This window comes from Sorex fumeus, unplaced genomic scaffold, assembly GCF_029834395.1.
Source record: "Sorex fumeus unplaced genomic scaffold, SorFum_2.1 ptg000131l, whole genome shotgun sequence".
Lineage (NCBI taxonomy): Eukaryota > Metazoa > Chordata > Mammalia > Eulipotyphla > Soricidae > Sorex > Sorex fumeus.
The window spans coordinates 12,943,859-12,969,157 of NW_026606188.1; the positions used below are offsets into that span (position 1 = coordinate 12,943,859).

At 37.4% G+C, this 25,299-nt stretch overlaps 1 protein-coding gene across 1 annotated transcript in view; it reads left to right on the top strand.

Annotated features, from left to right (window-relative positions):
• The window catches only part of FER (FER tyrosine kinase), a 444,812-nt gene that overhangs the window by 116,830 nt on the left and 302,683 nt on the right, over positions 1-25,299 (top strand). Inside the window, exons 6-8 of the mRNA XM_056139057.1 lie at positions 6,806-6,989; positions 15,305-15,442; positions 16,722-16,841. Coding sequence (XP_055995032.1) covers positions 6,806-6,989; positions 15,305-15,442; positions 16,722-16,841 — 442 coding nt within the window. The remainder of the gene's footprint in view (positions 1-6,805; positions 6,990-15,304; positions 15,443-16,721; positions 16,842-25,299) is intronic.

Sequence of the window (25,299 nt, forward strand, 5' to 3'; positions counted from 1 at the left end):
GATGGTTAGCGATGTAGATCATTTTTTTATGTGCCTTTTGGCCATTTGTATTTCTGTTTTTGAGGAAGCTTTTGTTCATTTCTTCTCCCCATTTTTGATGGGATTGGAGATTTGTTTCCTTGTTCAGTTCTATTAATGTCTTGTTCTGTTAAGGTCTGGCTATTAAACCCTTATTGGATGGGTTAGGTAAATAATTTTGCCCATTCCATGAGTTGTCACTGTATCTTGGTCACCATTTCTTTTGAGATGCAAAAGCTTCTTAGCTTAACGTAGTCCTGTATGTTTATCTCTCCTTCCACTTGTGTGGTCAGCAGTGTTTCATCTTTAAAAATGCCTTCAGTTTCAATGTCATGGAAGGTTCTGCTAAGTTTATGTTAATAAGGTAACATTTATGTTAATCTAATTAATGTTAATCTCAAATGTAGCCATATAAATGTTTTAGAAGTATAATATTGATTAGAGATAATATGAACAAAAAAGCTTTATAACAAGAATTGTATTTGATAGTTGCTGCAATACATTTTCTTAATATTTTAGTAAAAAGATTAATATTATTTACTTGATTTTCATAGAGTATACTATTCCTTAGATTTAGTTATATAGTTATAGGAGATACCAAATATTTATTTTAAAACAAATCAGGGAAAAATTCAGTAGACTTCCTTTTCAAATTATGCCAAAATATACATTTTTTGAAGTGATTATTCATGCTTTCAAGGAAGAATATTTTCAAGGGAAATGTGGATAGATCAGTCAATCTTATAGTCAAATCTACAAGTGTGTGTGAATTGTGGAGTACAAAAATGAACCAATAGCATTTTATAAAACTCCATTTACAAGAAGTTTCACACTTGCACATTAAAAATTTGTTGATATTCATTTATTTTTCTTCTCCAGTAAACTTATCAAAGCCACCTATCTTCCCATAAGGAAAAGTAGTGTTGCCTAACGTATTTCACCTTTTGCTTCACATTGCTTCTGCCTATAAATACCTTCTATTTTATACAACTCCCCAGAACACCCTTCTTACTGTTTGAGGGTATGCTACAGATTCATGAATTTCAGTCAAGTGGATGACTTTATAAAACTTAAATCCTTAAAGTAATTTTTGAGATGAATCTCTTGATCACAATGTGGAAGTGTTAAATATTCATGGAGAACGTGGCAGTTCAATAAGCAATTTAGAAAAGTGCCTTGGGGACTATATGTGGTGCCAGAGGTTGAACCTGTGCTGGCCCTGTGCAAGGCAAATACCCTATCTACTAAACTTTCTTTTATGTTTTTGGTAGGTTTCTAAGTTTTTCTTCTTTTTCTTCATCAAATTTCCAAAGCTCCTTCATATACGCTTCTTTTTTTGCCATTTGAGCTTTTAGCATTCCTAATTTTTAATAAATTCCCCCTTTGAAATGTCACTTATCTAAAACTGCTCTCTGTCCTTTAATGTTAATTATTTATTTTTGAGTGTTGAGATAAAATAATACTCATCAATGGAAAAGTTGAGAAGCAAAGGACAAATTTTAGAGGTAATAGAATACTTGTTTTATTTAATACTTGTGAGCTATAGGTGTGTGTATGTGTGTGTGTGTGTGTGTGTGTGTGTGTGTGTGTGTGTGTGTGTGATAGATCATTTATAATAAGACTTTAGGGACAACATGGTACCAGGTATTAAACCTGATTTGATCCCATGCAAGTTGAATACCTTCTCTGCTGTATTTGCTCGAGCCAGTTTTGGATATTCTCTTTCATTTTCACAATTATCACATGAAGCAGTTACTTTACACCTATTTAAAAAGGAGGAAACAGAAATATATGGTTGTAACATAACTTGTTCAAAGTCACAACCATCAGTTCCTAAATATAATTTTTAAAACTATTAAACTAGACCTTTTGATCTGACATCATGATTTGTTGAATTTCAAGTAGTGTATATAAGCATTAATTTGAAAGCATGACGCAGGGGCCAGAAAGAGAGTACAGCGGATAGGCCACTTGCCTTGCATATATGTGGCTAGTCTGCTTCTTTCTTTTCCTCTTTACATTTCTCTTGCTCCTTCCTCCCCCACCACATACACACAGAGTTTCCTAACCTCAGTTGTGTTGCAGAGACCAAGAGTTTTTTTCCCAGCTAGCTGTCCATTCCCCTGCTTTGTTTCTCTGGATACAACAATTGATGATTCATTTTGTTTAACTTATAGTTTTATCCAAGTTACAGCAAAATTTAAAGTTTCATCTTTTTTCTAAGTAGTATTCTATTGTGTTTATATACTACCATTTCCTTATCCACTCATCCATTGTTAGGAACTTGGATCACTTCCAGTTGGTGGTATTTCTTTAATAAACACAGACCTACATATATGTTTTCGAATAAATGTTTTTGTGTTCTTGAGATATAGTCCAAGGAATGAAGTTGCTGGGTCATTTTGAAACTCTGTTTTCAGATGTTTCCAAACAGTTTCTTTAGAGATTGTAAGAGACAACAGTCCTAACAGTGAATGAATACTCCTTTATCACAACATCTTATAAGCATTTGTTAATTTCTAAATTCGTATAGGTCATTTTCACTACTGTGATGTACCATTTTATTGTCCTTTTGAGTTGTATTTTTCTTGTAATGAGTGACATTGTAAACTTTTTTTGTGTGTGCTGTATACTTGGTGGCCATTTCTTGAGGAAACAACTGTTGATCTCTCTTCCATTTTTTCATGGGATATATCTTGTGTGTTAGCCCCCCCCCCCCTTTTTTTTAAATGTAGGAGTACTGCTATTTATTCAGCCATTGATTAAGCTGTTTGAATTGGGCATGAACTTCACATTACCTTATTTTTTTAATTGAATCACTGTGAGTTACAGTTACAAAGCTTTCATGTTCTAGATTCAGCCATACAATGATCGGACACCCATCCACCAGCAGTGCACACTCTCCACCATGTCCCCAGAATATCCCCCCCTCCCTATCCCAGTCCTCACCCTGCCTTCATGGTAGTCAATTTCTCCAATTCTCTCTCTCTACTTTTGGGCATTTTGTTTTGCTTGAATTTTCCCACCACCATTTAAGCCCGTCTGCAAGGGGCAGATGCTAGATCACTTATTGTCAGTTGCTCATTTTGAATATCTTGGGTGCCACAGCTGTGTGCTTCTGGAATGCTAGATTGTAAATGGTTGGGTTCCAGGGACATTTTCGTAGGGCACTGATCCATTTTGGGATTCAGTTGGGCATCTCTAGAGCAGGGATGTTGATGTGCTAAGATGGTGCCCAGAGGCACATTGTGGGGGTGACATTCAGGCTGACGAGCAGGTGGGGAGCCGAAAAGGACAGCCCGGCACCTCTGTTGCAATGTGGCATGGAGATTTAGTCCTGGAACCTGCATACCTGGGCTTTTCTTGTGGAAGCTTTTGGTCGCCAGGATTCCATCTGGAATAGGTGGGGAGACTGCACCTGCTCGATATGGGATGCCCTGGTGAAATTGGCTCGGTATGGTGCCCAGAGAGATCTCTGGCTATGTGGTGTCTTCTGGGACTCACTGCTGTGTTTCTGGCTTTTGATCTCTTTCGAGGTTTATTTATAGTTTTCTGAAGCAAGGCCAGTAATAGAGTTTACAGGGTAGTGCTGGAGTTGCTTTATAGGGGTGACTGCTAGTGCTTCCATATGTATTGGGAAGTGGGGGGAGATAGTCCACCCCAACTCCTTTAAAGCTCTGAAATTTTAGCACAATACCCATATACCCTATTTCAAGCAGATTATATCTTGATGAGGTTTGTCCTGAGATGGTGGAGTCAGGCTAGGGGCATGGCGGTGATTTTTGGATTGTGGAAGCAAGCAGCTGCTGGGGGCTCTGCTTGAGCAGGCACAGGCCAACCTGCCCCCCTCCAGTTTACCCCAATCTGTTCAGCCACGAAGGTCTGAGATTAACTGTGGTGACTGGAGCGATAGCACAGCAGATGGGGCGTTTGCCATGCAAGTGGCCAACACCGGTTCGATTCCCAGCATCCCGTATGATTCCCTGAGCACCTCCAAGAGTGACTCCTGGGTGCGGAGCCAGGAGTAACCCCTGTGCATTGCTGGGTGTGACCCAAAAAGTAAAAAAAAAAAGTATTGTGAGATTAACTGTGGTGTTTGTTCTCTTTCAAGATTTATCTATGCGTTTCTGAGATAAGGCCAATAAATGAGTTTCTATAGCTGAGCCCGAGGTGGTCTGTAGGCATGTCTCCCATATACCTAACTGTTGGCCATTTAATTTCTTGGTAAACTTGGTCCCAGGTTGTTGGGGTCCAGCCAAAGGCACAGTGGCAATTTTGGGTTGTCAGGAAGCCTGAAGGCACCATCAGGCTGCTGATGCACTTGCCCCGCAGCTACAGGTTGACCTGTTAGTGGCATCATACCCCCATTAGCCTTTTGTTAGACTGTGGTATGGAAATACTATGTCCTATTAGTAAAATATCTTTTTATGTTAGCATTGCAAAGTGTTTTGTTTGACCTGGTCATGTTTGAGTCTTTATTTTTATGATTTTATTAATTTTTTTGGAGGAGGAGGTGGGAGCAGGGTCTAGTTTTGACTTTGTGATCAGGAGTGACCCTTGGTGGAATTCAGGGGATCTTATCTCTGTGTTGTTAGAGGAGACTTAAACCAGGTTTGTGGCTACAGCAGCTCCATGCAAGCAGTTACCTTACATTGTGTACTGTGTTTCTTCCCCTTCTTTCCTTCTTTGTTTATTTTTTTTCTTCTCTTTCTTTTTTTTCTAGCTGATGTATTTGTATAATTGAAAACATTTCTGAGGTCATTATAATGGATTATTTGCCTATAGTTTTCATTATGTAGTTTTTTCAAAATTTTATTTAATTAAAGCATCATGAATTATAAAGTTATTCAGAGTTGGGTTTTTGACATACAATATTACATCACCAATCCTACCACCTACTTCCTCCAACAGTGTTCCCAGATTCCCTTATCTACTTATCCACCCCAGCCCCAGCTTGCCATCTTGACAGACAGCTGTTAAATTTAGTTATTAAAGTTTGGGTCTTGTAATTTCAATGTTGTTTACTTTGTGGTTTGGATATTTAATTCCTTAAGATCACCAATGTACTTGGATCCTAACTCCTCCCCCCTGTTGCTTCTCATCTATCTCTTCTACACTTCCCCCTCATTTTTTTCTTCTCCTCCCTGTATTATGGATTTAAGAATGATCTAGACTTCCCCCTTTTAAACAATCGCATATCCTCATCCTGTTACTCTAAATTCCACATAAAAGTGATATCATCCTGCGTTTTTCCTTCTTGTTCTGGGCTTATTTCATTTAACATATCTTCCACTTCCATCTATGTTGCATCAAATTGCAAGATTTCATCACTCCTTACAGCTGCGCAGTATTCTACCTTCATGATACAATAATCTGTTGCTGGACATATAGGTTGATTCCAAAAGCTTTTATACTGAGTACTGCAAGAATTTGGAGGCATCTCTGCAGCTTGTTGATCTCTTCTGAGATTTATTTGTGAGTCTGTGGATAATAATAATGGTCAGTTAATAAGCTTATATGGCTCCAGTGAAGTGAAAGAGTATATTTGAAAATTTATTCCCTAACAATAAATAACTAAAAAGAAGTACTTATCATTGTGTGTAAAAAATTGAAGATGTGCTTAAAATTTTTGATTTGTGGCCACACCGATGTGCTCACTCCTGGCTATGCACTCAGAGATCACTCCTGGCAGAATTTAGGAGGACATACCTGTGCTTGAAATTGAACCCAGGTCAATTGTGTGCAAGGCAAGCATCCCTACCCACTGTACTCTCTGTCTTCATATTCAATCTATTAATATTTTGTGAATGATTAAGTTTTAATTCACCTGAGAAATCACAGATACAGACACACACACATGCACACACACAAATTAATGATGTTACTAGTATATCCTAGACTGCTGCATCTACTCTGAATTTCTCAGTTTAGTTGTCAAATGATTCATAATCTAAAATTGTCATTGTTACATAGTTTTTTTTTTTCAGTCTACTCAAAACTTGATCTCTTAATCTCTGTTTGCTAGTTTGTGTTGCAGGGACTATTGCATCACTCAATATTCCACTAGACTAAGTATGTTAAATATTTTATGAACTACTGAATTACCAATGTTTAGTGTAATTTTAGGTGGTTGTCAGCTAATAATAATAATACTATAGATATGCCTTATATATAATGAATAAATGCTTATATATAATGAATAAATGCAATGGAATATTGTCTTTTGTTTTGAATACCTTTTCTGCATATATTCCACCTTTTACACGGAGATAAAAATTTAACATTTCTTGTTTTCTTAGTTATAGAGTTTTGTTTGTATTTTTGTTTTAGTTCTAGTTTTATCAAATTCTTTGAAGAATAGAACATTTATAAAGCTATCCTAGACATGAAAATTAACCATATACTGATTAGTTGGTACATAATATATGTTTAGTATGTAGCACTGTCCTCCCATTGTTCATCAATTTGCTTGAGCAGGCACCAGTAACATGTCCATTGTGAGACTTGTTTCTGTTTTTGGCATATCGAATACGCCACAGGGAGCTTGCCAGGTTCTGCTTGTGCTGACTGGATACTCTTGGTAGCCTGCCAGGCTCTCTGAGAGGGATGGAGGAATTGAACCCGGGTTGGCTGTGTGCAAGGAGAATGCCCTTCCCACAGTGTATGTTTTACTTTGTTATTCATGTAATAAGGAAAGCAACATATAATAGAGGTCTTCCAGTTTTTCCACATTGAAAATTAAGCTTTATTAGCCATTTGCTAACATTCTTGAATTTTTTTTTTTTAGGGAAAGAAACAGAAAAGGCCAAGGAACGTTATGATAAAGCCACAATGAAACTTCACATGTTACATAATCAGTATGTATTAGCGTTGAAAGGAGCTCAGCTTCATCAGAATCAATATTATGATACCACACTTCCTTTGCTTCTGGATTCATTACAGAAGATGCAAGAAGAAATGATAAAAGCACTGTAAGATAAAAGTTCTATCTGACGTAAAATACATTCTTGAATTATTTTAACATTATTTTAAATGTTATAATGCTAGTTAATCTTTTGTGTAAAAGTTACGTACAATGTTTAAGATTCATTATTGACACAACCCAGTGGGGATTTCTGACCAGTGTTACTGTGATTGTTCTAGTTTTTCACTTCTTGTTAGCCACGAGTGCATGTTTAAGTCCTAAATCTACTGAGCCACAGAATGGCCTTTCTTTCTGTATGGTTTTTTTTTTTTTGGCTTTATTTTGTTACAATTAGCTGAAAATGTAAATTTGAAAAAAAAAAAGAAATAGTTGACAAGTATTAAGAGGACATCTCTCTTTTGATGTTTAAATCTTGAGCAACTTTGAAATCCAAAGGAAGGAATTTTTCAAAGACTTATTTGCTATTTGCATGATTTTTTTTCTAATAAAACAATAGCTTTTATTTTTTTTCTTAAATTTTTGTTAGTGAAACTCCATGAGGTACAGTTGTAGACTTACAAATCTTTGTGCTTGGGTTTCAGATATACAGTGATCTAATACATCCCTCCAATAGTGCCCATTCTTCACCACCACCAGTGCCCGTATCCCTCCCACCCCATATGCCCCCATCCCACCCTTCCTCTGTGGCAGGGCATTCCCTTTTGTTATCTCTCTCCTTTTGAGTGCTGTGGTTTGCAAAGGAGACATTGAGTGGCAGTCTTGTTCGGTCTATAGTCTACTCTCATCATGCATTTCCCATCCTGAGAGGAACCTCCCATCACCCTTTATTTGGTGCTCCCTTCTCTATCTGAGTTGCCTTTCCCCCTAGCATGTGTGGCTGTCCTCAAAGCCATGGAGTAATCCTCCTGGTACTTATCTCAGCTATTGTTGGGTGTTAGTCTCCTATTTTGTTACTTCATGGTCCACAGATGAATGCAATCTTTCTATGTCTGCCCCTTTCTTTCTGACTCATTTCACTTAGCATGATACTTTCCATGTAGTACCACTTGCATATGAATTTCATAACTTCATCTTTTTTAACAGCTGCATAGTACTCCATTATGTAGATGTACCGAGGTTTCTTTAACCAGTCATCTGTTTTCAGGCACCCAGGTTTTTTCCAGATTCTGGCTATTGTAAAGAGTGCTGCAATGAACAAACAAGTGCAGATGTCACTTCGACTATACTTTTTTGCCTCTCTGGGATATATTCCCAAGACTAGTATTGCTGGGTCAAATGGGAGCTCAATTTCTAATTTTTTAAGGATCGTCCATACTGTTTTCCAAATCCTGACTGGGCTGAACCAGTCGGCATTCCCACCAGCAATGAAGGAGAGTCCCTTTCTCACTACATCAGCACCAACACCGGTTGCTTTTGTCCTTTTGGTTGTGGGCCAGTCTCTGTGGTGTGAAATGATATCTCATTGTTGTTTAGATCTGCATCTCCCTGATGATTAATGATGTAGAGCATTTTCTCGTGTGCCTTTTAACGATTCGGATTTCTTCTTTGAGAAAATTTTTGTTCATTTCGTCACCCCATTTTTTGATGGGGTTGGTTGTTTTCTTCTAGTGGAGTTCAACCAGCATTTTGTATATTCTTGATATCAACCCCTTGTCGGATGTGTATTTGGAGAATATCCTTTCCCATTCTGTAGACTGTCTTTGTATTTTGGTCACTGCTTCTTTTGAGGTGCAGAAGCTTCTTAGTTTAAGATAGTCCCTTTCTCTATCTCTGTTTTCACTTGCTTGGCCAATGGCGTGACATCTTTGAAGATACCATTAGCTTCAATGTCATGGAGGGTTGTGCCAACTTTGTCTTCAATGTTCCTTATGGGTTCCGGTCTGATGTTGAAGTCTTTAATCCATTTTGATCTTACTTTTGTACTTGGTGTTAGGGACAGACTTTAGAAAAAGATCAACTAAAAGAGCCCAAATCATGCAGAAGGAAAGAGATTATAAAATTTAGAGCAGAAGTCAATGACATGGAAACCAAAGAAACAGTCCAAAACATCAGTGAAACCAAGAGCTGGTTCTTCGAGAAAATAAACAAGATAAACCACTAGCAACACTCACCAAAAAAAAAAAAAAAACAGAGAGAGAGAGAACCCTAATAAATCGAATCAGAAATGAGAGGGGGATATTACAACAGAAACCAAAGAAATTAAAAAGATCATCATAGACTACTTTGAAAGTCTGTATGCCACGAAACAAGAGAACCTAGAAGAAATGGATAAATTCCTGGATTCCTATCATCTCCCAAAGCTGAATCAAGGAAATTGAAACTGTAATCAAAAGTCTTCCCCAAAACAAAAGCCCAGGTCCAGATGGATTCACTAGTGATTTTTCCCAAACATTTAAAGAGGACCTATTGCCAGTCCTTCTCAAGCTTTTACAGGAAATTGAAAAAACATAAACTCTCCCAAACAGTTTCTATGTAGCCCATATCTCTCTAATACCAAAAGGAAACAAAGACACCAGAAGAAAAGAAAACTACAAGTCTATATCCCTTATGAACAGGGATGTGGAGATTTTCAACAAAATACTAGCAAATAGAATTCAACTAATCATCAAAAACATCATACACCATGACCAAGTGGGATTCATCCCGGGGATGCAAGGATGATTTAATATTCGGAAATCAATCAACATAATCCATAATATCAAAAAAAGAAAAGAAAAAAAATAACATGATCATATCAATAGATGCAGAGATCTTCCCAGCACCCTTTATTTGGTGCTCCCTTTTCTATCTGAGCTGTCTTTATCCCTAGAGTGTGTGGCTGGCCTCTAAGCCATGATGGGAGATGCCTGCTGAAAGTAATCTATGGACCAAACATGATTGCCACCCAATGTCTCTTCTGCAGACCACAGCACCCAAAAGGAGAGATAGAACAAAAGGGAGTGCCCTGCCACAGAGGCAGGGTGGGGTGGGGCATGGGGTGGTGGTGGGAGGAATACTGGGATTGGTGATGGTGGAGAATGGGCAACGGTGGTGGGATGGGTACTCGATCATTGCATAACTGAAACCCAAGCACAACAACTTGTAAGTCTACAACTGTACCTCATGGTGTTTCATTAATAAAAAAAATAGATGCAGAGAAAGCATTTGACTAGATCCAGCACCCGTTTATGATGAAAAACCTCTCCAAAATGGGGATAGAGAGGACTTTCCTCATTATAGTTAAAGCCATCTACCACAAGCCTACAGCAAGCATCATCCTCAATGGGGAAAAACTGAGAGCCTTCCTCCTAAGATCAGGGACGAGACAAGGATGTCCACTGTCTGCACTGCAGTTCAATATAGTACTGGATGTAGTTGCAATAGCGATTAGGCAAGAAAAAGATATTAAGGGCATCCAGGTAGGAAAGGAAGAAATCAAGCTCTCACTATTCGCAGATGATATGATACTATACTTAGAGAACCCTAAAACCTCTACCAAGAAACTCCTAGAAGCAATAGACTTGTATAGTAAAGTTACAGGCTATAAAATCAATACCCCAAAGTCCATGGCATTCCTATATGCAAATAGTAAAAAAGATGAAAGCGTCATGAAGAAAACAGTCCTGTTCACAATTGTGCCCCAGAAAATCAAGTAACTAGGAATCAGCTTAACTAAGAAAGTAAAGGACCTGTACAAAACTACAAAACGCTACTTCTGGAAATAAAAGAGGACACGAGGAAATGGAAAAATATCCCCTGTTCATGAATCGGGAAAATTAACATTGTCAAAATGGCAATACTTCCCAAAGCACTGTATAAATTCAACACGATCCCTATTACAATACCCATGACATTCTTCAAAGAAATGGAGCAAACACTCCTGAATTTTATATGAAACAATAAGCCCCCACAAATAGCTAATGCAATTCTGGGGGAAACGAAAATGGGAGGAATCTTCCTCCCTAACTTCAACCTCTACTACAAAGCAATAATAATTAAAACAGCATGGTACTGGACCGAAGACAGATGTGCAGACTATTGGAACAGGGTCGAATTACTGACATCTCCCCCAACCATCTAATCTTCTATATGGGGGCAAGAAATGTGAAGTGGAGTAAGGAAAGCCTCTTTAACAAATTGTGTTGGCAAAACTGGACAACTACATGCAAAAAAGTTGGCTCAGATCGGTCCCTAACACCAAGAATAAAAGTAAGATCAAAATTGCATCCATTTACTTGCCTTCAAGTAGCTTATAGTATATTTTGTCAACATGAAAAAAGAATACATGTTTATTTTGTACATTAATACAAGACAATGGGAAAAGATAAGTCATGCTTTGGTAGGGTTTGTCTTCTACATTAGATTATTTTGTTGATTTACATTTTCCCAATAATAAGATAAAATAACACTGTTTTAAATTATATAACATATAGTCTTATTTATTTTTTATAATTTTAATATATAATATGTTTTACATAAATGTATGTACTGCATCTTCATTATCCCCTCATCTGTCATTGGATGACTCCATATCCCATCTGTGTGCTAAGTGCTGCAATGAATCATGGTATGCATTTGTCCTTTTAAATTAATGTTTTTGTGTTCTTGGGTAGATTCCATGAAGTTGAAATACTGGGTCATATGGCAATTCATATATTTACTTTTCTGAAGAACTTTTATATTGTTTACTAGAAGGATTGAACCAGAAAATCATGCCTACCAGCAGTAAAGAGGGTTTATTTTCATCACATCCTTGCCAACACAGATTGTTCTTTTCTTTTCTTTTTTTTTTTTAAATTTTTTGTCATTCTCACTATTTTGAGATGATGTCTTATTCGTGTCTTGCTTTGAATTTCCCCAATTATAAGTGACTATGGGCACATTTTTATGTGCTTATTGACCATCTGTGTCTTCAAAGAAATGCTTGTTTATTTTGTCTTTCCCATTATAGAGACAGTAGTGTGTTGACTTATTGTGTAGCCTGCTACTTTTCTTTATTCATTTTTTGTTTCTTGGAATTTTTTAATACACTCTTTAGGGATATTCTTTTTTTCAGTTTGAATTACTTTGATTTCTTCATCTTGTCTGATTATAGTTTGTAGGACTTCTAATATATTGAATAAAAGTGGAGACAGTGGATTTTCTTGCTCGTGCCTGATCTCACAGATAATTATTTCAGTGTCATTGAGAAGCTTACTCGTTGTGAGTTTTTTACAGATGACCAATATTATCTTGAAGAAAGGTCCTCACTGCTGCATTTTTTTGAGTTTTTATCATGAATGGTTGTTGAAGGACTTTTGTATCAATTGCTATTATCAGATGAGAGTTATATTTCATTTAATTGATGGAATATCTTATTTATTTGGTTTGCATATTTTGAACATCCCTGGGTTAAATCCTATTTTATTGTGGTGTGTATATATATATATATATATATATATTTTTTTTTTTTTTTTTTTTTCTTTCTCAATATGCCATAGGATCCAGTTTTTAAGATTCCGTGAGGATTTTGTGTCACTGTTAATCAGGTGTACTGGTCTGAAATTTTCTAGTAGTGTGTCTGTCTACTTTTGGTTTCAGTATAATGTTGACTTTACAGATGCTGTTAGAGTGGATTCCTGTTTCTTTAATGTTTATTTATTGTTATTAATTTCAAATATTTTTTATTTCCTTTTTGAGCCAATTGTTGTTTAGTTGTGTTAGTTGTGATGTTTAGCTTTTAGGTAATTGTGGACTTTTATTCCCATCCTCTTTTTTATGATTAATTTCTACCTTCATGACATTGTGATTTGAGAGGGTGATTATTATGATTTCTATTTTTGAAAGTTCATAGATGTTTTGGGCTGGAGCAATAGCACAGCGCGTAGGGCGTTTGCCTTGTACGCAGCCAATTTGGCCGACCTGAGTTCGATTCGTCTGCCCCTCTCAGAATGCCTGGCAAGCTATTGAGAGTATCTCTCCCGCACTGCAAAGCCTGGCAGCTACCTGTGACGTATACGATAGGCCACAGTAACACGTCTCACGATGTTATTAGGCCCACTTGAGCAAATCGATGAACAACGGGATACAGTGGCATATATTTTTGATTTAGTCTGTGATCTATCATATAGAATCTCCTGTGTGCAGTAGGATATAATTTATGTTTGGCACTTTTAGGCTGGAGGATCCTGCACAGGTTTATTAAATTGAGTTTTACTGATATTCTGTCTAGTTGATCTCTTTTGATAATTAATCTCTTTTGATATTTAATGAGTCTCTGAATCAGGGTTAGTAGATGAACTTAGATGGCAGAGATGGTGAAATATGGTTGTGGACCCAATGGAACGCTGGGGATTGAACCTGTGTTGGCTGCATACAAGGCAAGTGCCATACCTGCCACTCCAGCCCTGATTTGTACTTTAAAAAATTCATTTTACCCCAACAATATTTTGATATTTAATGTAAATAATAAGGTTGTTTAAAAAACTATTTAGACACTGTAACTTACATAGTTATTTATAATAGGTTTTCAAGTGAATGTTGTTCTCTTGTCCCACCATCTCATATTCCACCATCTCCCCATTAACTCCAGATTACACCACCCCCACAGGACTTAATGATAGTTTCATTCTTAAACTTAGTTGTTTCAGTTTGCGTTCCATGATTTTGGTAGTGTTGGATCTAGTGGTTTTGTTATATGCAGATGGTCTTTATAAGCCTATTAAGCCTTTGTAACCTAAGCCCCTGACCCTTGCTTTTGTTCTAGTTTGCCTCCTCTATTTCTCTCATTTCTTTGCATTTCTGTAATATTTTGGGGGGGGGACAGGAGTGGGAGTGTGGGGGACCAAACCTGGCAGTGATCAGGACTTACTCCTTGTTCTGCAGATAGGGATTACTCACTTCAGGCTCAGGAGACCATAAGGAGTATTAGGGATCAAACTGCAGTTGGCTGTATGCAAGGCAGATGTCCCTCCTGCTGTTCTATCATGTTGCCTCTATTTCAGTAATCTAGAGCCAGTGTTTTGTCCATCTTTGGTATTTACCACTTCTAAACATGATATTCTGCATACCACAGATTACTGAGAACTTTCAGATTTTGTCCATGTCCTCCTTCCTCATTTTTAAAAACAGTTTTATTTAGATATATTTGGAGCCATATGAGGAAGGAGAATGCGATATGTTCTTTTGGGAACAGAGATTTCTGGAAAGAACATGGACTTCTCCAGAGGGGAAAAATTCTGTTCTTGTCCTTCTCACTGATTTCACTTCACACAGGGCCTTCAGTTCTATCCATCTGAAAGCAAATTATTTAAACTTTATCATTCTGTGTAGCACTGCACTGTCCTGCACTGTCTTCCCGTTGTCCATTGATTTGCTCGAGCAAATAACACAACCAGTAACGTCTCCATTGTGAGACTTGTTACTGTTTTTGGCATATTCAATGTCATGGGGAGCATGCCAGGCTCTGCCGTGTGGGCGGGATACTTTCGGTAGCTTGCCAGACTCTCTGAGAGGGACAGAGGAGTCGAACCTGGGTTGGCCACATGCAAGGCAAATGCCCTACCAGCTGTGCTATTGCTCCAACCCATGTACCACTGAGTATAGTCATCTATTGTCAAACCCTTGGGTTGTTTCCACAACCTACCTGGTTATTGTAATAAGAGTCTCAGTGAATATCAGTATGCATGTCTTTCAGATGAATATTTTTGTATCTTGTGAGTAGGCATTCTAATAATTGCTTTCAGATATATGAAGATTTGGGGAGAGGGCAACAAATGAAACTCATGCCTCAAATTCATTTGAATATTTGTATTGCTGAAGCCACTAATGACCAATTGTATTCTTCTTGAGTGTTTTATATAATTTCTTTTTGGGTTTGGAGCATGCCCAGCAATTGCTCAGGGCTTAGGTGCTTGGGAAAAGTCTGCTGTACTATCTCTCTCATCTTTCATAGCATTCTTAAAAACATTCTTTAAAAAAAGCCTCTTGGCCTTTCATGCGACTGACCTGGGTTCAATCCCCAGCACTCCATAGTGTCTCCTTAGCAATACCAAAGCAATCCCTGAGTATAACAGATGTAAGCTGTGTGTGTGTCTCCCAAACAAACAAAGTTAGTTTATCCACATTTGGGTGCTATTGAATCCAAAATTTCTATGGAACCTTACATATTGGGCATATAAGGCACACATTGCCATATTCTAGGCTATTTGAATTTATATAAAAATAGTGTTTATTTCTATAATCCCTTTTTCTTGCCATTTGTTTGTATAAAACAAGTGTTTTGTGAAGCCATTATCTCTAAAGACTGATAATATATTTCTTATTTATTTCTCTAAAATCTTTAGGGGTGTATTTAACTTGGTGAGACTTTAAAATGTTGTAAAATTTTATTTTTATTTTCAGAAAATATATATTTGATGAATACAGCCAGATAACCAGTCTTGTTACAGATGAAATAGTGAATGTTCATCAAGAAATTCAAACTTCAGTTGAACAGATAGACCCTAGCACAGAATACAATAATTTTATAGATGTTCACAGGTATGTTTAACATTTTCATCTTTGTTTCAGTATTACAGCAGCATTTTTCTAATTAGTAATTATTTTTGAATACTATTTGATTATCTTTACCAAGTTTTACTTGTTACTATTTTATTAAACTGTGTAATTGGCTCCCTTTTTACATTAATAATAGAATAGCTCTATATGTGTTCTAAACATTTGATGCTTCAATTACTTTTCCACACAATATTCCTTTATACTCTTTAAAATTGTGGGAGAAAAGGGAATGATTATATTTGCATTCTACAAATGTGAAAACTCATATTCAAATCACATGAACCGAAAGTTAATGGGTAGACTTTAATTTGATTAATTCTATTTGTGTTTACTGTATAATACACTTTTTAAATAAAATTTTAAATTTGATGAAAGATTTTGATTTATGAAGTTATTGATAGTTGAGTTTTAGGCACATCATATTTCAATACCAACCCAGCACCAATGTCATTTGCCGTTCACCACTGTTTCGATATTCTCCCTCCACCCACAATGCCTGCCCTATCCTCTCAAATATCTACTTGACAGGCACATTACGAAGTTCCAGTGCTTGCATTTTATACCTCATGTTTTCAGTGTAGTTGAGTTTCCTTTGTATTTACATCTATATCACTCACCCATATTACCAATGTAACTGAAGCTCTAATGTCTATTCACCCATACTGCCATTCTCTTCTTCCCTCCTTGATTTCTTTCCTTCTTTGTCCTCTTCTCTAAATACTGGGGTCAGGGGTCATCTAGCTATCCCCCTTCTACTACAATACATTTCCTAATCCAGTTTTCTGAATACCACAGATAGGTGAGATCACTTTGTGTTTGCCTTCTTCTTTATTACTTTAACAAACATGATATCTTCCTATTCCAACCAGATTGCAGCAAATTGTGTAATTTCATTGTTCCTTCCAGCTACATAGGATTCATTGTTTATATTGTACCACATCTTTATAATCTAGTCATCTGCCGTTGGACACCTGGGTTGGTGTAATGAATAGTGGTTTGCATGTGTCCTTTTGAGAAGAGTGTTTTTATATCCTGGTGGTTGAAGTGTTAACACAATTTTTTGTTAAAAATAATTGCTGTGGTATGGATGTGGGTCAGTAGTGAAAAACACATTACTTTATGGGTAAGATCTGGATTCAGTACACTGCATTCTAAAATATGAAATAGAAAAATTTTAAAAAACAGTTTGATTTTGGTGAATCCTAAGATATATTAGTATATTAATATTGTTCAAAATTATTTGTCATTTTTTTTTTACTAGAACAACAGCTGCTAAAGACCAAGAAATTGAATTTGATACTTCTTTGCTAGAAGAGAATGAAAACCTTCAGGCAAATGAGATTATGTGGAATAATTTAACAGCAGACAGTTTGCAAGTAATGTAAGTACTTAGAAAATAATTTCTTCTTCATTATTGGACATACTTTATCATTTGACTGGAATTTTCACTAAGTCAGAAGTTCAAATTTAATATAGTTAAACAATCTTTTTTTATTGTTTAATAATATCATAATCTTATAAATAAATGATAGGGTCTTGAAATTAACTCTTGGGTTTAATATTTTGAAACTTGACTAGATGAAATTGAAAGAACTGACAGTAGCTTTGCTGATGCACTTGATTAAGGAGACTGAATTATGATAGATTGTAATGTACTACATCAGCAATTATAGAGATAAAATTCACTGTATTACTGTATCACTGTCATACTGTTATTCATCGATTTACTCGAATGGGTGCCAGAAATATCTTCATTTGTCCCAGCCCTGATATTTTAGCAGCCTCTCCTTATATGCCTTTCCCAACGCTGCCATATTGGAGGCTCTTTCATAGTCAGGGGAAGGAAACACGATATTGTTACTGGTTTTGGCATATCGAATATGCCACAGGTAGCTTGCTAGGCTCTGCCATGCAGGCGGGATACTCTTGGTAGCTTGTCGGGCTTTCCAAGATATATATATATATATATATATATATATATATATATATATATATTATTTTCTTATTTTCCTCTGTTTTGCTGCCTACTGTCTGAACCCCATCAAACATGGTGTGGTAATTATGGAAAATGGGTAGGGGGTGTCTTATGATGTGTCCAGGAATATGTTCACTCATATGTGAAGTTTTGCACGAGTATGTGGGAAGCAGCCTGGAGTGTGGGGGTGGTTGGGTAGTGGAGGTCGGCTGTCAGGACTTGGAAGGCTCTCCCCAATCCCCCTCTGGGGCGCCCTGAGTGAAAACAGCCTGGCACGGAGTCAATGTGTTGGACTTCTGATAAGATTTCCTCTCTGTGTAAAAATTGTCAACAAAATTGAGATATAAAGAAAATACTTTCTTGGGTTGGAGCGATAGCACAGCGGGTAGGGCGTTCGCCTTACAAGCAGCCAACATGGCCGACCCGAGTTAGATTCCTCCGCCCCTCTCGGAGAGCCCGGCAAGCTACCGAGAGTATTGGATATGCCAGACACAGTAACAACAAAGTCTCCAATGGAGACGTTACTCGGCCCGCTCGAGCAAATCAACGGGAGGGCCTTTTTTTAAAAGAAAATACTTTAGCATAATAATATCTATATTTGGTGATGCCACTACTTACATCATTACTCATGACAAAAAACTGAAAACTTTTCTCTGAGATCAAACTCAAGGTATTATGTCCATTCAGTAGAGTTTAGTACTGTGCTAAATTTCTAGCAAAGCAGTTAGGCAAGGGAAAAAAAAATTCCAATTGGAAAATTGAACTAGAACTATTATTATTTTCAGATGACATGATGATATACATATTCTTAAGGAGTAAACCATAAAATTATTAGAAACAGTTTTCTGATGCAGTTCAGTCACATCTTACAAAGAAAGTGTATAAAATCTCTTGCATTTTTCTATGAAAACAATAAACTGGAAAAATATAAAGAAAGCAATACCATAAAGTAATTAAATAACTATGAATCAAATTTATAAATGTTATGAAAGACTTAGATTAAAAATAATTATGTTGTTTAAAAATTAGAACACAAAAGAAAATGAAAATATTTTTCTCTCTGATTGGGAGACTTTAAATTATTATTATTATTATTTATAATTTATTTATTTATTGAATCACTGTGGGAAAAGTTATAAAGCTTTCAGGTTTAGGTCTCAGTCCTGCAAATATCAAACACATTTCCCTTTACCAATACTTATTTTTTACCACGAACCCCAATAAAATCCCACCTCCTACCCCTCCCAATTCCTGTGAGGCAGATGAGTTCTAGTTAACACTCTATCTACTTTGACTAGATTCATTGTTTCGATAAAAGACGCACCATTATTATTTAGAGTTTACCCCCTCCCCCCCAATCAGACATGCTGAAAAAGCGTTGTGAAATGATTTGCTTTCTACAGCTGGGTTCAATAATTAAATGTTGTTGCGCGGCCGCTATAGCGGTTTTGGATTTCTGCTATTTTACTTATTAACCCTGGAAGTATTTCTACTAAAACTCAGATAATTAAGAGATTGGTTTCTGTGCTCTTGAGTCGTGGCCGTGCCCGGAGAGCCGCTTGTTGGGGGCAACTGGTGACCTTGGTAGGGCGTGAAGGACGGGCCGGAACGCCCCCCTTCCCATGAGGTTTTCATCGCCCCCCGACCCCCGGCTCATACCTGCTGTCCAGAAGGCTCCCATGCGGCCACCATCTTTCTTGCCAGAGAGGAGAGGGCGAATAGGGCAACACCCTTTCCCCTCCGGGCAGGCATGATGGTGTGGATTAGCGCATGAGACTTAAAATTATTAAAATGACTTCCCTATGTAAATAATTTTATAGAATCACCCTGAAAGTTCTAACATCATTTCTCAAGTAAAATAAAACAAACATTACAGAAATTTATATGGAACCACAAAGACCCCAAGTAGCCAAAGAAATCCAGAGAAAATTGAAAATAAAAGTTATCACATTCACAACTTTGTGCTATTTTGCAAAGATAAAACCTGAAACTGTGGCATTAAAATGAAAACAGATGTGCCCACCAGAGGAACAGAACTGATAGCTCAGAAAAAATCCCCTCCAATATATATGGACAATTCATGATAAAGGGAACCAGGAATATAAGACAGAGAAAGGTAAGCTCCTCAACAAATGGTACTGAGAAAACTTAACAGTCAAATTCCAAAGCATGAGACTGAATCACTACTTAATACTACATGCAAATTCTGTTTATTTGTGGTGTCAGGGAACCCTATAGGATGCTGGGGAATGAACCCTAGTAGGTTACATTCAAGACAAGTTCTTTATGTAGTATATCATCTCTCTGCCCCTCATATGCAATACTGAACTGAAATTTGACTAAAGACTTTTAATCCAAAATATTAAAATAATTCAAAGAAAATGTCAAAAACCTCACGATATTGCCTTCTGTTGTGTGAAAAGGCAATTTGACTTTAGAAAGAATGCAAAAGTATAATTTAAAAAATGTGATTGGGGGAGCTGGAGCAATAGTACAGTGGGTAAGGTGTTCTTGTAAGCTGCCAAGCCAAGTTTTATCCTCAGCACCCCATAAGGTTCCTGAGCACCTCCAGAAATCATCCCTGAGTTCAGACCCAGGAGTTAGAACCCCAAGCACATCTGACTTTGGCCCCCAAATAAAAACAGTTAAAAAAAGTGATTATAGCCTCCGTATGACTGATTATCTTGCTAGTATAAGGCCATGAGTTTGACTTTCAGTACCCTCATTTGCCCCACTGTTTGGAACTCCTGATATTGCAACAGAAAGTATGTGATTGCTAGCACAGTGTAAACACTGCAGCTAAATATTTGTTCAAATACTGTAACTAAAGTATTGCAGTGAAACACAGGGAATTTAAAAAAAATGGAAAAAGAAAACCTCTCTCAGAGCAAAAGAAACTGTTTTTAAATAACAACTCCTCCTACTGAATAGAACATGTTTGCACCAAACATTGTACAAAGGGCTGATATCCAAAAATTTAGTACACCATCAAAAAATGGGAAGAGGAGCTGAATAGACATTTTACTAAAGAAGAAATGACAGTGTATAATCAGTACATGAAAAAATGCTTATTGCTGTTTACTGTAAGGGGAGTTGTAATTTAAAATGAAAATGAAATATCACTTTACGTCCATGTGGATGGACAGTGTCAAAGATGTTAAGGACATCAAGTTCTAACTGGTGTGAAATAAAAGGAACTCTCTTTTGCAACAGGTAGAAATATAAATTGGTATCGTTGTGGAATATTGCATAGAGATTTCTTAAAAAATAAAAATAGGATTTCTATATGATACAGTCGTTTTACTAGTAGGCTTCTAGTTAAAGATTACAGAACTACTACTTTGAAAATATATATTCACAGTAATGTTCATTATGCCACTGTTTATAATAGCTAAATTCTGGAGACAAACCAAGACATTTAATGTCATATGGGTGGATAAAGAAGATTGATAGATGAGTAGATAAAAGCATATAGAGATATTTACTAGAATACTATTGGTGATTACAATAAAGAATTCTCTCCATGTCTTTCTTGGTCTTTGCTGGTGCGAGGGATTGAATCCAAGGTTCAAATAGGAAAGAGTTGTCCTGTACCATTGTTTCATATCCCATTCTGAAGTCTTGCCTTTTCTGTAGCATGAATAAAACTGAAGGGAGTCAGGTTAAGCAAAATACATCAGAAAAAAATGAGACCAATACAGATCATCTCTTTTGTATGTGAAAAACAAAGCAAGGGAAAAGATAATCTTCAACAAATACAAGAAACAGACCACTGAAATAAAGTCACCAAATGTGACTCTGTGTGTGTGTGTGTGTGTAGTTGGAGCTGGGGTGGAGGAGCGAGCATGACTGTAAACGGCCCACTGGTCCTGGGAGAATTATTGTATATTGGTGGTGGTGCTATGAAGTGGTAGTATTCAACCGCTAAATTATGTATAAATAGACACTTTTGTAGACCATTGTTACCCCAATAAAGGAGAAATAAATGCAAAATAACTGATTATCAATTTTACTCTTTCATATTTGTGTGTGAATGGAAGTTGCTGTGAAATCACATTTCAATATATGTGATATTATTTAGGTAGTGACTAAGTATTCTACTATTATCAAAACTAGCATGATCTCTTCGTAAGCTTTATTGTATGGCTCTTCATTGTATCAGCTACTCATCCTTTCACTAAACATTTATTCCTAAATCACATTGCTTTTTATTCAAGTATAAAACTCCCTGAAAAGATATTTGTAAATGCTGTTATTTTATGATCTGTGCATCCCTATTATGTACATTTACCCCTAACTCGTTTAAGATCTGTAATGTTTTCTTAAGGAATGGTATTAAAACTTGAGGAAAATTCTTCTTTTTTCTAGAGTTTTCTTGGACTTTCCAAATCTTGGTAAGATGTTAGATAGTACAAATGATTAACATGTGTGTTTAATGAATGAGTAAAGGAAGACAGTTTTTAGGCGATATTGGAGCATTTTTAAAATTATAGACCCCATCTGTGCTTTCATATTGAACATTTAGGGAATTTATAAAACACTATGTCTGGTACTTTACTTAAGAAAATTGTTTTATTTTCTGAGAAAATATCTAGATACTAAAATTTTTATAAACTTGTTAGATTTTATTGCACATCCTCCATTCTATATCTCTGCCACAGTCGAATAAAATTATCTATAGAGAAACTTGTTACTTTTGAGGTGTCTGTGCTAATTTTCAGAGGGTTTTTGGACTCAAAATGGTTAATGAGTGGTGCTCAGAGTGATCATTATTATTATCTTTCCTGATCCAACATTTAATGGCTAGTTCTTTTTTTTTCTTCTTTAATTTTATTAATGAACTGTGATTTTCAAAGTTATTGATAGTTGCATTTTAGGAATATAATATTTCAACACCGATCCTATCACCAGTACCAGTTTTCTCAGATTCCCTCCCCTTCCCAAACCCCACTGCACCTGCACCTGTCAACTTGACATGCACATTACAAAGTTTCAGTGGTTCTCCTATTCAGTATAGTACTGGAAGTACTTGCCATATCAGTTAGGCATGAAAAAGATATCAAGACTATCCAGATAGGAAAGGAAGAGGTTAAGCTATCACTGTTTGTGGATAACATGATACTATACTTAGAAAATCCTGAAGACTCTACAAAAGTAAAGATCCTAGAAACAATAGGTTTGTGTAGTAAAGTGGCAGTCTAGAAAATCAACACCCAAGAGTCCATGGCTTTCCTATACACAAACAATGAAAGACAATAAAAAGATATTTAAAAAAATCCCATTCACAATTGTAACTCAGCAAATCAAGTACCTCAGAATCAGCTTAACTAAAGAGGTGAAGAACCTATACAAGGAAAATTACAAAACAGTACTTCAAGAAATAAATGAAGACACTAGGAAATGGAAACACATCCCCTGCTCATGGATAGGGAGGATTAACATTGTAAAATGGCGATACTCCCCAAAGCAATATACAGATTTAATGCGGTCTTCACAGGATACCCATAACATTTTTCAAATAAATGGACAAAACACTCCTGAAATTCATATGGAACAATAAACAATAAAAAGTAAACAATAAACCAATCCTTGGGGGGAAAAAGATGGATGGCATCACTTTCCCCAACTTCAGACTGTACTACAAATCTCTAGTAAATAAAACAGCATGGTATTGGACTGGAAACTAACCCACAGACCAATGGAACAGAGTTGAATATTCTATTACAAACTTTCAAGTACATGATCACTTAATCTTTGATAAGGAGCAAGAAATGTGAAGTGGAACAAGGAACGCCTCTTCAAGAAGTGGGGCTGCCTGATCTGCGCGGGACGGGCATGGAGGCCAGGCTCTGGGCAACAAAGCTGAACGGCTCCTATTCCAACGAGGTACAGCCTGCCCCCAAGGGCCTGGGACCCTCTCTGGGCATACTCAGCTAGATCCATCTCCTAGAGAGCCGGTTTTCTCCCCTGATCTGCACAGGACAGGCACGGAGGCCAAGCACTGGGCAACAAAGCTGAACGGCTCCTATTCCAACCAGGTACAGCCCGCCCCCAAGGGCCTGGGACCCTCTCTGGGCATGCGCAGCTAGCTCCATCTCGTAGAAAGCTAGTTTTCTCCCCTGATCTGCGCGGGACGGGCACGGAGGCACAGCTCTGGGCAACAAAGCTGAACAGCTCCTATTCCAACCAGGTATAGCCCGCCCCCAAGGGCCTGGGACCCTCTCTGGGCATGCGCAGCTATCTCCATCTCCTAGAAAGCCGGTTTTCTCCCCTGATCTGCGCGGGACGGGCACGGAGGTCCAGCTCTGGGCAACAAAACTGAACGGCTCCTATTCCAACCAGGTACAGTCCACCCCCAAGGGCCTGGAACCCTCTCTGAGCATGCGCAGCTAGCTCCATCTCCTAGAAAGCTGGTTTTCTCCCCTGATCTGCTCGGGATGGGCATGGAGGCCCAGCTCTGGGCAACAAAGCTGAACGGCTCCTCATTCCAACCAGGAGAAGTTCCCAACTCCTCGTCCAGTGCCAGCGACTCTTTCCGGAGCCGCGGCCGCTAATGCGGCCGCAAAATATTTTCTCACTACATATGCCATAGGAACCATAAGCTACCTTCTTAGATGGAAATTTCTCTAGTTTAGCTCAGCCACGAGAAACACGGTAGCCAATAACTCATAAGCCTATCTTAACTCACACTGCATATCAAGCATAATAGTAACAGTGAACGTGAAGGACTAAACCACACTTCTCACAAATGGTAAAGCAATGCAAAAGCCCACCAAACTTTCTTATTGAAGAGTCTAGACCAGATGACACCAACAGTACTGTAGTGTTAGACAACCTCTCTGACAAGGAATTCAGAAGGGAGCTACTTAGGATTCTTAGGGAATTAAAAGAAACAATGGAAAGCAATGCCAATAGAAGAAAAGAGGATTTGAAGGCAGAAATGAGGAAAATGCAATCGGAAATGTCAGACCTGAAAAATCTCATAGGCGAATTGAAAAACTCAGTGGAAGGCCTCAGCAGCAGAGTAAGAGCTGCTGAGAACAGAATCAGTGAGCTCGAAGATGAAGTTCAGAGACTCTCCAGAAAAGAGCAGAAAATGGAAAAGAGACTCACAATTCGGGAACAGATGGCAAGAGAAGATCGTGATGAAGCCAAGAGGGGTATCATAAGAATTACTGGAGTCCCAGAGGAAGAAAACCTTGATGAAGAAGAAACTGTCAAAGACATCATTGCTACAACGTTTCCAGAGCTGAAGAAAACTTGTGACCATATTCAGGAGGCCCGAAGGGAACCAGCTAGAAGAAATCCGAATAAAAACACCCCAAGACACATTCTGATCAAAATGATCAAAACCTTAGACAGAGACAAAATTCTGAAAGCAGCAAGATCGAAGAAAGAAATCTCTTACAAAAAAGCATCCTTAAAATTCACAGCGATTTTTCTGATGAAACCCTCATGGCCCGAAAACAGTGGTGGGATATAGTGAAAAAACTCAATGAAATAAATGCCTCTCCAAAATACTTTATCCAGCGAGACTCTCATTTATAACAGAAGGAACAACACAATTTCACAGACAAACAACAGCTAAGAAACTTCATAGACTCAAAACCATGGTTACAAGAACAACAGAATGGGCTACTGTAAAGCAAGACAGGCCCCTCACATACGCCAAATTTCAACAGAACAATGGGACAAAACCCCATAACAATAATCTCTCTCAATGCCAGTGGGCTAAACACACCAATCAAAAGACACAGAGTGGCAGGATGGATTAGAAAATTGAACCCAGCATTCTTCTGCCTGCAAGAAACACATCTAAATAGTCGAAGCAAACACAGACTCAGAGTCAAAGGCTGGAAAACAA